Source organism: Cervus elaphus, chromosome 23, assembly GCF_910594005.1.
Source record: "Cervus elaphus chromosome 23, mCerEla1.1, whole genome shotgun sequence".
Taxonomy (NCBI): Eukaryota; Metazoa; Chordata; class Mammalia; order Artiodactyla; family Cervidae; genus Cervus; species Cervus elaphus.
The window spans coordinates 29671923-29684808 of NC_057837.1; the positions used below are offsets into that span (position 1 = coordinate 29671923).

The 12886-nt window shown below is 40.9% G+C and overlaps 1 protein-coding gene across 9 annotated transcripts in view; it reads left to right on the plus strand.

Annotated features, from left to right (window-relative positions):
- The window catches only part of LOC122681672 (S-acyl fatty acid synthase thioesterase, medium chain-like), a 39356-nt gene that overhangs the window by 11165 nt on the left and 15305 nt on the right, over positions 1 to 12886 (plus strand). For all 9 annotated transcript variants that reach the window (XM_043883993.1, XM_043883994.1, XM_043883985.1 and 6 more), the window contains 2 exons: positions 3122 to 3287; positions 7443 to 7573. In XM_043883993.1, coding sequence (XP_043739928.1) covers positions 3256 to 3287; positions 7443 to 7573 — 163 coding nt within the window. In that variant the 5' untranslated portion in view covers positions 3122 to 3255. The remainder of the gene's footprint in view (positions 1 to 3121; positions 3288 to 7442; positions 7574 to 12886) is intronic.

A 12886-nucleotide genomic window follows, 5' to 3' on the forward strand; every position in this document is an offset into this window, starting at 1 on the left:
TCCAACCAGGCAAGGGGGCTTGTCTCTCCACATAGGACCCCAGGACAGGGATGCTCAGTCTGAGCCTTGACCTGCTCACTCCCTGGGGCAGCGTCCACACGTCCAATCCCCTTTCTCCTCTTAGCCCCCTTCAAGGGACACAGGTCCTGACCCAATGTTTTTCTTCCTGTTTTACCCAAATATGTGTGTATCTTTCTTACAGCCTTGATTGTTACAGGAGTCCTTCTGCTATTTTCCAGTTAGCTTTCAATAGGAATTTTTCCGCATCTGGATTTTGATGTTGTTGTTTATTTGGGTTTTTTTTTTTTTTTTTTTTTTGGCCATGCTATGCAACTTGCTAAACTGAAAACTAGCAATTTTCAACAGTGTAGGAGGTGCCCTTTTCTCCATACCCTCTCTAGCATTGATTGATTGTGGCTTTTTTGATGATAGCCATTCTGTCTGGTGTGAGGTGATATCTCATTGTAGTTTTGATTTGCATTTCTCTAATACTTAGTGGTCTTGAATGTCTTTTCATGTGCTATTGGCCATCTGTATATCTTCTCTGGAGAAATGTCTTCTATTTATGCTTTCTCCTCATTTTTTGAGTAGGTTATTTCTTTTGAGGCTGTTAAGTGTCATGAGCTGTTTGCAAATTTTGGAGACTAATCCCTTATTGGTTGCATCATTTGCAAATACTTTCTCCCAATCTGTTGGTTGTTTTTCCATTTTGTTTATTGTTTGCCTTGCTGTGCAAAAGCTTTTAAGTAGACCCTATTTGTTTATTTTTGTTTTTATTTCCATTATTCTGGAAGACGAGTCAAAAAAGATGTTGCTACACTTTATGTCAGAGTGTTTTTCCTATGTTTTCCTCCAGGAGTTTTATAGTGTTCAGTCTCACATTTAGGCCTTGAATCCATTTTGAGCATAGTTTTGTGTATGGAGTTAAAGAATGATCTAGTGTCATTTTTTTACATGTAGCTGTCCAGTTTTCCCAGCACCATTTATTGCAGAGACCATCTTTCCAACATTGTGTAGACTTGGGGGGAGGTGAGTTTTACATCCTTCTGCTCCAGGTTTTGATCTCTTTCAAGTCTGATTCTTCTGATTTTCCCTGCCTTGAGAGTTGTTCTGAAAATCCCAATTTAGCAATTTTTCTTTTAGCACTTGAAGAGATTAGTGCTAGCTTTCCACTCTGCTGTTCCTTCCAGATTATAGTCCATCCCCTCATCCTCTGGGCTTTTAATATTTGCCCTTTGTCTTTGTTTTCCAGTTTCATCATTACATACATTTTTTTCTTTTTAGTCTATTCTGCTCAGAATGTGCTGGGCATCTTTACTCTTCGGACTGGTATAATGTATCAGTTGTGGGAAAATCTAAGCCACTGTCTCCTGAATATTGTCCCTACCTCATCCCTCTCTTCTCTCCTCCAGGATTTCAATCAAATAGACACTTCTATTGTTTTTTTCTTGAGGACAGAGTCACTATCACTTTTATCTGAGGATAACTCCAAATGTTGAGAAATGACCCAGGACTTCAGTGATATCTATTGAAGTAAAATGTCAACTGAGTAAATTGACATTTACTCAATTGACATGTCAAAAAAAAAGTCTATTGAGTAAATTTTTAATTTGTATTTATTTTTGATTACGATGGGTCTTTGTTGCTGTGCGCAGGCTACTCTCTAGTTGTGGTGCATGGGCTTCTTGTTGTGGTGGTTTCTGTTGTTGTGGAGCAGACTCTAGCGTGTGCAGGCTTTGGCACCGGCGGCACACAGGCTTAGCTGCTCTGTGGCATGTGGGATCTTCCTGGACCAGAGACTGAACCCATGTCCCCTGTATGTGTAGGCAAATTCTCAACCACTGGACCACCAGGGAAGACCTATTAAGTAAAAGTAAACACTTCTCCTGCCTATAATGTGCCAAGTCAAAAATAAGATGATATCAGAAAGAAGAATAGGTTTTACTTATTTCTATTAAAAACAGCTGGTGGAATTTAGCCTCATTTTACTGCCGTTCTGTAGCCCTCAGTAACAGCCTTCAGTCATAAACACAAAAAATATGCATCCAACCTCTGATTGCCAATTTTTCTTGGTAGACAAAGCCGTCTCTTCTGGCATTTTATGTCCTTACTTAAGGAGTCAGTGGAATCCTAATGAATCATACAGGTGGGGTGTTTTTTGAGAATTTGTAATTTCTCCAGGCCATTCTTACTAAGAAAACAACCTGAGTGACAAGCTGATCCCCGCCTCCAGGAACTCTCTTCCCCTAGTTAAGCAGGTCTTTCAGTTCCTCCAGGTGCTCTGCACTGCACTATAAGAAGTCAGCACACTGAGAGATCAGCCTGGTCTCCGGGGAACACTCCTGAGGCTCACAGCTGAGTGATCCAGGGCCTTGACATGATTCGAGGAGCTTCTAGGAAGTAAAAGGATAAAGTCCACTAGGGGGGGTAATTATTCTTCCTTTCTTTTCTGAATATTTGTAGCTTGCAGAGTTGGAAGTTTGATATTTCATTTTTTATTTATTTGTTTATTTTTGGTTGCACTGGTCTTCATTGCTGTGTGTGCGATTTTTTTAGTTGCAGTGAGTGGGGGCTACTCTTTGTTGCGGTGCATGGGCTTCTTGTTGCAGTGGCCTCTCTTGTTGGGGAGCACACGGGCTCAGCAGTTGTGGGGCATGGGCTTAGATGCTCCATGGCAGATAGAATCTTTCCAGACCAGGGGTTGAACCCATGTCCCCTGCTTTGGAAGTGGTTTCTTAGCCACTGAGCTAGCAGGGACGTCCCAGAAGTTTGGTATTAGCAGTAAAGTTTTTCTAAGACCTCCTAATTCTTCCTTAAGTTTTAAAATTTTGTAAATATCTAGAAAATGAAGACACCAATATTTTAAACTCAAACCTCTCCTCAGACCCCAATTTTCTAGTCAGTATTGAGTGTTCTTGGTTTGATTTGGCTGCAGGGCATTTACTAGCTGGAGTTTTAGAAATGTTGCATCTTTGTCTTTCTCTGTCCTAGCCAGGGGTTCAGCTAATGGAAACACTTACTGATGATTGAATGTGAGCTGAGGCAGGCGACTCCAACATAACATCTGTCATGTTGCTTCTAATCCATTTCTTCTCCTCTTTTTTTTCTTTTTTTCAAATAGGGCTTGGAGCAATAATCAACAGATTTCAAAGTGTGCTCGAGGCTGATCAGAGGTTTTATATCCAAAGAGGTATTGAATTTGGCACTGGCCAGAAAGTTCCTGAGAGCAGCAATTTTGTACCATTTCCTCAACAAATGGAGAGCAGAGACAAAGCTGAGACAATCAGGTATGTCACTGTGTGCAGTCTGGGTTTTTCCAATCCCAGGTGCTCTAATACTCTGCCTCTGGAGGTTGCCCTTTTACATGGGAAGGGGCTTCTCAGAGAGACCTCATTTGATGGCCATTCTCCCTAGTGCAAGGTATTTGTGTTTTTGCCACACCATGTGGGATCCTAGTTTCCCCAACAAGGGACCGAACCCTGCACTGGAAGTGCAGAGTCTTAACCACTGGACCGCTAGGGAAGTCCTGTAAGGTATAGTAAATGGTACCAACTACTCACTGTGTAAAATGGTACTGACTTGGTGGTGAGCTTAATGTGAAACTGTAAATCCATGACTTGGCTACAAATGTGAAAGTAAGATTCCATTTACATCCAGAAGTAGAGTAGACGTCTGTGTCCCTGGCTCTGTCATCTGAAGCCTCCCAGGTATGCTATCCACTCCCTGCCACTTATGGGTCCACTTGTTGCTTGTTGATGCTGAGAAAACAAGAAGAAGGATAAAGTGGGGAAATAGCTCTTAGGATAAACAGGACTTGTGTTCTAATTCCTGACTTGTCACTGGCCGGGTGACCCTGGGCGAGTAACCTAACACCTCTTGACCTCAATTTCTCCAACTGTCAAACCAGGATTAATAGAAAACATTCATTTTTGTTTTGTGGGTTCCTAAAACCATGCTGAGTATTTTTGAGACATTTAATCAAAGTGTAAGGAAGACGCTATGATTGTCCTCATTTTATAGATGAGGACATTGAGATTTTCAGTCACTCAGGTCATTTTCCTAATGTCGTATCAACGGGTTTGAATTCAGATCTCTTTGTTTCCACAGCCTTAGTCACTAGGCTGTTGAAAGTGAAAGTCGCTCAGTCGTGTCTGACTCTTTGTGACCCCGTGGACTACAGAGTCCATGGAATTCTCTAGGCCAGAATACTGGAGTGGGTAGCCTTCCCCATCTCTAGGGGATCTTCCCAACCCAGCGATCAAACCCAGGTCTCTCACATTGTGAGAGGATTCTTTACCAGCTGAGCTACAAGGGAAGCCCAAGAATACTGGAGTGAGCCTATCCCTTCTCCAGCAGGTCTTCCCCACTCAGGAATCAAACCTGGGTCTCCTGTATTGCAGGTGGATTCTTTACCAACTGAGCTATCAGGCTGTTGATAGTGGGTTAAATGATTGCTCTAATACCTCTCAACTCTAAAGTCTTAGAATTTTATGATTTAACCGAAACCAAAACTGAAGAAGGGGAAGACAAAGAGAAGGCAAGTGCAGGCAGAAGGCTTCCACCCAGAGGATTGGCTTGGGAAGGTTAGCTTTTCTTGGTCTGCGTCTGTTTTTCTCAGGAGACACAGGAGATTGGACGGAGGCAGAGGACAGGCAAGAGCCCAAGAATGAGAATGTTCTGCTAACTGTCCAGGCTTCACAGCAATGAGCAATACCCTCCCAGGCACTACCTTCTTGTGAGATCTTCACCGTGGGTTTGCTGTGGAGGGTAGGCACCCCATCAATGTGGGTTCTGAGGACCCACTGCGACACTGGCCCGGCTCTAAATAAGTGAAGAGCAGCTCCTACCCCCACCCCCAAGGCAAAGAAAGGTGGTTTTATCTTGAAACTAATGATCAAACGGTTTCGCTGGTGGCTCAGTGGTAAAGAATCTGACTGCCAACACAGGAGACACAGGTTTGATCCCTGGGTGGGGAAGATCTCCAGGAGAAGGAAATGGTAACCCAGTATTCTTGCCTGAGAAATGCCATGGACAGAGGAGTCTGGAGGGCTATAGCCCACGGGGTTGCAGAGTTGGAAATGACTTAGCAACTAAAAAAAACAGCAATGATCAAAGTGTCTAAACCTAATTTTGTGTTTATGGCTTTGTATTGTTTTCCTTATAGAACTCCTGTAATCAGCAGAACTACTTCTGCTGATTACATAGTCTTCAGGTATGGCAAGGCTATACTTATTCTGATATTTTTGTTCATGAGAATGCAAGTCATTGAAATAGACTGAAGTAGGGCTCCTTGGCTTTAAAAAATATGGACTTGTTTTAAAGTAATGTTGAATTCAAGTCATTTTTCTAGACTCTTCAATAGCTTCCAGAAATAAGATTCAGAAAACTCACCCATTAGCTATGCAGTTTTTACCAAACTGTGGAAGGCACTATGGAAGGTTTTGTACTCCTTTAAAAAATGACTCTAGTGTTTTTCCAGTAAATGGTTGATAGCTATGAAGCTCTTATTTAGGGCTGATCCATGGTCAGTGAGTTTGCTGATAATCATTTCAGTTCAGTTCAGTTGCTCAGTCGTGTCCGACTCTTTGCGATCCCATGAACTGCAGCACACCAGGCCTCCCTGTCCATCACCAACTCCCGGAGTCCACCCAAACCCATGTCCATCGAGTCGATGATGCCATCCAACCATCTCATCCTCTGTCATCCCCTTCTCCTCCTGCCCTCAAACTTGCCCAGCATCAGGGTCTTTTCAAATGAGTCAGCTCTTCGCATCAGGTGGCCAAAGTATTGGAGTTTCAGCTTCAACATCAGTCCTTCCAATGAACACTCAGGATTGATCTCCTTTAGTTAGAAGGAATGTAGCCTCAAGTACAAAATGTCCCTCTTCAAAAGAAAACATTAAAATTACCCCTTTGAGGGGACTTCCCTGACCATCCAGTAGTTAAGACACTGCCTTCCAGTGCAGTGGGCCTGATCCCTGGTCAGGGAGCTAAGATCCCACATGTCCCATGGCTGCCAAAAAACCAAAACATAAAAAACATACTGTAACAAGTTCAATCAAGACTTTAAAAATGGCCCACATTAAAAAACCTTTAAAAAAAAATGCCCTTTTTTCTCTTTAAATTAGCTGTTATTAACATAAATGCCCTAATACAAGCCAAGGAGTTTTTCTCCATAAGTTATTCTTCCCCCCAAGAAAGGTTTTAACTTATGCTTAAGTTTGTGTAAAGTTTCTCATAATTAGTAGCGTTCTATTATTTTTATCATGAAAACCAAAATCCTCTTTAAGGAATACATGTAAACCTGACAAAATCTCAATCATTGTTAGTTTTGGATGCTTGTAGAGATCAACTGGGGGTGCGTCCCTGGTAGTTCAGCTGGTAAAGAATCCACCTGCAATGCAGGAGACCCTGGTTCAATTCCTGGGTTGGGAAGATCCCCTGGAGGAGGGATAGGCTGCCCACTCCAGTATTCTTGGGCTTCTCTGGTGGCTCAGCTGGTAAAGAACCCACCTGCAATGCAGGAGACCTGGGTTCAGTCCCTGAGTTGGGAAGATCCCCTGGAGGAGGGCATGGCGACCCACTCCAGTATTCTTGCCTGGAAAATCCCCATGGACAGAGGAGCTTGGAGGGTGACAGTCCATGGGGTCACAAAGAGTCAGACATGACTGAGTGACTAAGCACAACACAGCACAGAGATCAACTGACTAAATGGGAACTTAAAAAAGAGAGAGGCAAGAGAGATTTAATCATGATAGTAGGGTTGATTATCTCACATTTGGCAAGACTATATAACTTTGTAAATAATTTAATGATCAACGTGAAGACTTTACAGGAAGTGTTTAAATTATGGATGATGCAAACGTATATATATTGAATGTTTTGTACATATATTTATATTGAATATATATATATTGAATTTTTTAAAAAGCAATTATCTGGAATACTAGGTGGAAGGATAGTTGGACACTGTGGTGAAATTTCCAATGATTATATGCAGATACAAAAAGGTGTATTTAATTAACACTCAGAAGGGAGTGAAAATTACATGCTTTGGAAAACTTACAGATGACCTGAAATCATGAAGACATTGAGATAAAACTGTGTAGATACAAGTATTCCCTGAATTGGGAAAAAGGTGATTTCTAAATTAGCATGTCTATCCCTTTTAAATGTGCATATGAAATGTATTTCCTAAATATTACATATAGATACTTGACTATTTCACTTACATCTATCAAAGTTTATATATACTAACTGTTAAAAATGAATCCACGAAAAATTTTTTTGGCTGTTCTTGTTGGGAAAAAAAAAAGGTGATCCCTTTATATATGAATACAGTCTCCTTATAATGAATAAAAATTTCTGTTAAAACACACCTAAATCAGTTAGGACAGGTGGACTTACTTTACATCATGTTAAATATTTGAATTTTCTCCCTAGGAATGAAAAAGTTGTGAACTGCTTATACCAGAATCGTAATGCACTTTTTAGGCTGGTTTGCTTTCCTTGGGGAGGAGGTGGCTCCAATTTCTTTGCCAAATGGGGCCAAGATATTCCTAATTCTGTGGAAGGTATGTGAACTTTTACAGCAATTTGCACGGTCAGATAACATGCACATACAAACAATACAGATTTCCTTACTGGGGGATAGTTAATATTAATAGACACTCAAGATTGCTCTTCAATAAGAGCAATTTTGTCATTTTTCTACTTCCAGAGTAAGAAATTCTGCTATCTTCTGTTACCGAATTAAACATGTTATACCATTTGTTAAGGCCAATAGGTCACTGAGATTCTGTTCAGACTCTGTTCAACTTTTTTACGCCCCTTGTCTCTCTGTCTATTACCCTGTCTGTCTTAGGAATTTTCTTTCTTTCCTTTTTTATTGTTGTTATTGTTTAGTCTCTAAGTCATGTCTGACTCTTTTGCGATTCCATGGACTGCAGCCCATCAGCCTCTGTCCATGGGATTACCCAGGCAAGAATACTGAAATAGATTGCTATTTCCTTCTCCAAAAGATCTTCCTGACCCAGAGATCGAACCCGCGTCTCATGCATTGGCAAGTGGATTCTTTACCACTGAGCCACCTGGAAAGCCCCTGTCCCAGGTACTTTCTTATTGGTGGACTGTGAACTTGAATTTTTTTTCTCACAGCAGCATGAAAGTGAATTAAACACCACTCTTCTTTTAAGTCATTTTCTGATTATATTTTCTTATTCCCGGACATGGGTAGCTTAAGATAAGTCAAAAGCCTTGAGGGACAAAACACTGTACCTCTTACCTCTCTGAAACTGTAAGTCGCTCAGTTGTGCCCAACTCTTTGGGACCCCCATGGACTGTAGTCTGCCAGGTTCCTCTGTTTATGAGATTCTTTAGGTGAGAATACTGGAGTGGGTTGCCATTTTCTTCTCCAGGGGATCTTCCTCACCCAGGGATCAGACCCAGATCTCCTACCTTGCAATAGATGGTTTATAGTCTAACCCACCACGGAAGTCCCTTATATCTGAGGTCGCAGCATCTAATTCTTGGCTGACGTTACAGCACTGTTTTCCAGCTTTTGGCTCAGCTGGTAGAGAATCCACCTGCAATGCAGGAGACCTGGGTTCAATCGCTGGGTTGGGAAGATCCCCTGGAGAAGGGAAAGGCTACCCACTCCAGTATTCTGGCCTGGAGAATTCCATGGATCATATAGTCCATGGGGTTGCAAAGAGTCAGACACGACTGAGCGACTTGCACTTTTCCAACTTTTCCCTCTCTAGCCCTGTGGGAATATATACAGTGCTGCTGACTTCTTGGCCTCTTAAAAGTAAAGCAATTATATTCTAACAGAAACTTAAAAAGAAAAAGTAGACCTCCACCTGCAGTCTAGAACTTGCAACCTGTACCAGGTAATTGACATATCTCTACAGCAGGAAAGAGGCTGGAGAAATTGCACTTCACTTCTCCAGAGTTTTCCTCTCTTCAGGGAGGTCCAGGTTGCCCCAGCAGTTCAATGATGCCTTCAAACAGGTACTGTGCGTGTGTGTTATTCAGCTTCCCTACCTGTTCAATGAGAGGATTTTTCTGCTGTAAGACATTAAAAATTTTTTTTTATTGGATTATAGTTGATTTACAATGCTGTGTTAGTTTCAGGTGTGTAGCAAAGGGACTCAGTTATACCTATATGGACTCTTTTCTTTTTTTATAGACTCTTTTCACATATAGGCTATTACAGAGTATTGAGTAGAGGTCTCCGTGCTATACAGCAGGTTCTTATTAGTTACTTATTTTATATTTAGTAGTGTATACATGTCAACCCCAGTCTCCCAGTTTATAGCCCTCTTATCCCTTGGTAAGTTTATTTTTTCCATCTGTGACTCCACATCTGTTTTGTAAATAAGTTCATTTATAGTTTTTTAGATTTCACATATAAGCAATACCATATATTTGTCTTCCTGTGTCTGACTTCACTCAGAGATTGTCATCTCCCCTACCAGGGAAGACGACAATCTCTGAGTGAAGTGTCTCAAGTAAGTAAGCGTTATCCTCACTAGAGATGACACTCTCTAGGTCCTAGATCCTGGAAAGTTGGTTCAATAGCGTAGTCTAAGAAACCATCAAGTATCAATTACTACTGCCTTTTCAATACTACTTTTTGAAATATTTGCTTCAGATTTTATTTTTACTTTTGATTAAGATCTCTGTTAATCTTTTAAAAATACAACTATTTTTTAAAATGGTTTAGATTTATGGAAAAGTTGCAAAGTTGTTCTCAACTATGCCTCACCCAGTTTCCTCAATTATCTTCAACACACAGTTTCATGTCATTATATTTCAGGGACATTTACATGGATTATAATTTCAAATATTAGTTCTTTACCAGTATTTTAGTTTGTTTACCTTTCTTGAGAGTCACCATTTGTTCCTGTGTTGGAACACTTTCTGACTTTTGTGATTATCACCTTCTTTTGGGCTCTTTTCCTTTTTTCTTTGTTTTCTTATTCCCAGCTCTTTTATTCCTGTCCTCCATATCCATTTAAATACATTGCATCTATTACCTCGCAGACAACATTCAGTCATTTTAAAAATAATTTTTGTCCCTTTAATCAATTTCTTTCCAGTATTCTGTCACCCCTTTGTGCAACTGTCTGACTATTTCTGTTCAGGATTTTCAATTTCTGAGTTATAGTGTTTTTTCATGTCTGCAATTTCTCATTTGAATTTATATTAGAGTTTTGTATTGTTTGCTTTGCTTTGTGAGCTTTTTAAAAAGCATCTTCAATCATTAGCTGAAAAAGTTTGACTCTTACTTTGTTTTGTGTGTTATGCTTCTACTCATGATGAAGTATGTTGGATTTTCCTGACCCACAAAAACAGGTCATTCTGGAACTTTGAGATGTTTTGAGGAATAAACTCATGTTCTTAAACAGTGGGACTCATACACTACATTTTTGTAAGGAGGGGATGAGGAAGGAAATGAACTTACATTTAACATATGCATAAAATACCTTTCAAGGCTTATATTAATAATTGATACCTTTGATTGCCCTTAGCAGCAGCAGCTGGATAACTAGGTGGCTAAGAGCAAGATTTGGAGAGATTCTTGCACTGCAAGCCTTTTTGTACCTCTTGAATATTGAACCATGTATGAGTTTAAACTACCCCAGAAATTTAAAAAAAAAAAAAAAAAAAAATCCTGTATGAAAAAACGAAAAACCACCCAGGTCATTCAGCAGGGGGTGCTGCTGCTGCTGCTAAGTCGCTTCCGTCTGTGCAACCCCATAGACGGCAGCCCACCAGGCTCCCCCGTCCCTGGGATTCTCCAGGCAAAAACACTGGAGTGGGTTGCCATTTCCTTCTCCAATGCACGAAAGTGAAAAGTGAAAGTGAAGTCTCTCAGTCGTGTCCGACTCTTCGCGACCCCATGGACTGCAGCCTACCAGGCTCCTCCGTCCATGGGATTCTCCAGGCAAGAGTACTGGAGTGGGGTGCCATTGCCTTCTCCGTCAGCAGGGGGTAGCCCGAGGCAATTAGTTGCTTACTCTGTTTATTAGTTCAAGGGTGCCCTCTTCTGTCACTATAAGTGAAGTGCAGTTTATAAATAAATGACACTGTGGAGTTGGGGGGGGTTCATTCTTCTGATTCTTTGATGCTGCCTGGCATCTGTGGGGCTCTTATCTTCAGTCACTTCCTTCTTTATTTTTGCCATCAGGCCTCCAAGGGATGTTCCTCCCTTTCCAAGGTGCCTTTCTCAGCCACTACAACTCTGCTCCCTCATGCTTTCCAAGCCCCTTTCTCTCCATTTCCAGGTACCAACACTCTGCCATGGAGGTCTCCCCAAAACCCATGCACTAGAAGAAGAGAGTCCTGTTACTAATATATAAATATATTTTACAAATTATTGAAGGTAATTTCGTATGAGGTTTTCAATCAACAGTTGACAGTCTAAGATAGATATTTCACATATTTTTCTGACTTTATATAAATGTAACATACTGTAAATGTTCCTCTGAAGCTTGCTTTTTTCCCCTCTGTTTTTCTGAGATTCATCCCTTGAATATGTGACTCTCTACTTCACTGACTTTTAACTCGTATATATTATTCCACTGTGTGACTATATGTGTCTAGTCTTCTCTTTATAGGTATTAAGGTCTTTTTCTGCTATGTGTAATAACTTCTGTGAGCAGTCTCATATACAGTTGACCTTTAAATAGTGCAGGGGTTAGGGATGCTGAACCTCTACACAGTTGAGAATCCATGTATAATGAGTAGTTGGCCCTCTGTTTTCAGGGTTCAGCATCTGTGGAATTAACCAGCTGCATTTCTTGTAGTACTGTATACTTACTATTGAAAAAAAATCTGCATATAAGTGGACTCTCCCAGTTCAAACTCTTGTTGTTGTTCAAGGGGCAACTGTATGTGTTCATGCATGCATGGGTAAAAGTCTATACTTAAAGGTGGAATTTCTGGGTATTGGAATAGGAATGTCTCTACTTCAAACTGTCCTCCAAAGGAACTGCAAAGATTTATACTGCCAAAGCAGCACATGAAAATTCGAATCCCTTTATACCCTTGACAACACTGTTATTGCCAAGACTTTAAATTTTTTGCCAATCTGTGCATGAAATTATTCTGATTTTGTTCTATTATTTCCAATGTTATTGAGATGTAAATGACTGAAGAAGCTTGGGGCTTCCTAGGTGGCACAGTGGTAAAGAATCCATCTGCTAAGGCAGGAAACGCAAGAGACGCAGGTTCAATCCCTGGATTGGGAAGATCCCTTGGAGGAGGAAATGGCAACTCGCTCCAATACTCTTGCCTAAGAAATTCCATGGACAGTGGAGCCTGGCGGGCTACAGTCCATGGGGTTGAAAGAGTCATCATGACTGAGTGACTGAGCGCACTCACACACACACACATGCCTGCACATGGTGAATAAGTTTAAGCTGAACCACATAGCTTGACATGTATGTATTGTGAAATGATCATCATGTACGTTTAGTTAACATCTATCCTCTTAAATAGTTTCAGTTATCTTTCCTGTGATAATTTTTTGGATCTATTCTCTTAGCAATTTTCAAATATGCAATACAATATTGTTAACTATAGTCACCATATTGTACATTATATCCCTAGAATGTACTCATAGTAATCAAAATAGTATCCTTTGGCATAAAAACAGACACACAGGCAAATGCAATAGAATTGAAAGTCCAGAGATAACCTCCCAAATACATAGTCAACAAACATTTGACGAGAGCGATGTGAAAGTCGCTCAGTTTTGTTGGATGCTTTGCAACCCCAAGGACTATACAGTCCATGGAATTCTCCCAGCCAGAATACTGGAGTGGGCTGCCATGCCCTCCTCCAGGGGATCTTCCCAACGCAGGGATCGAACCCAGGTC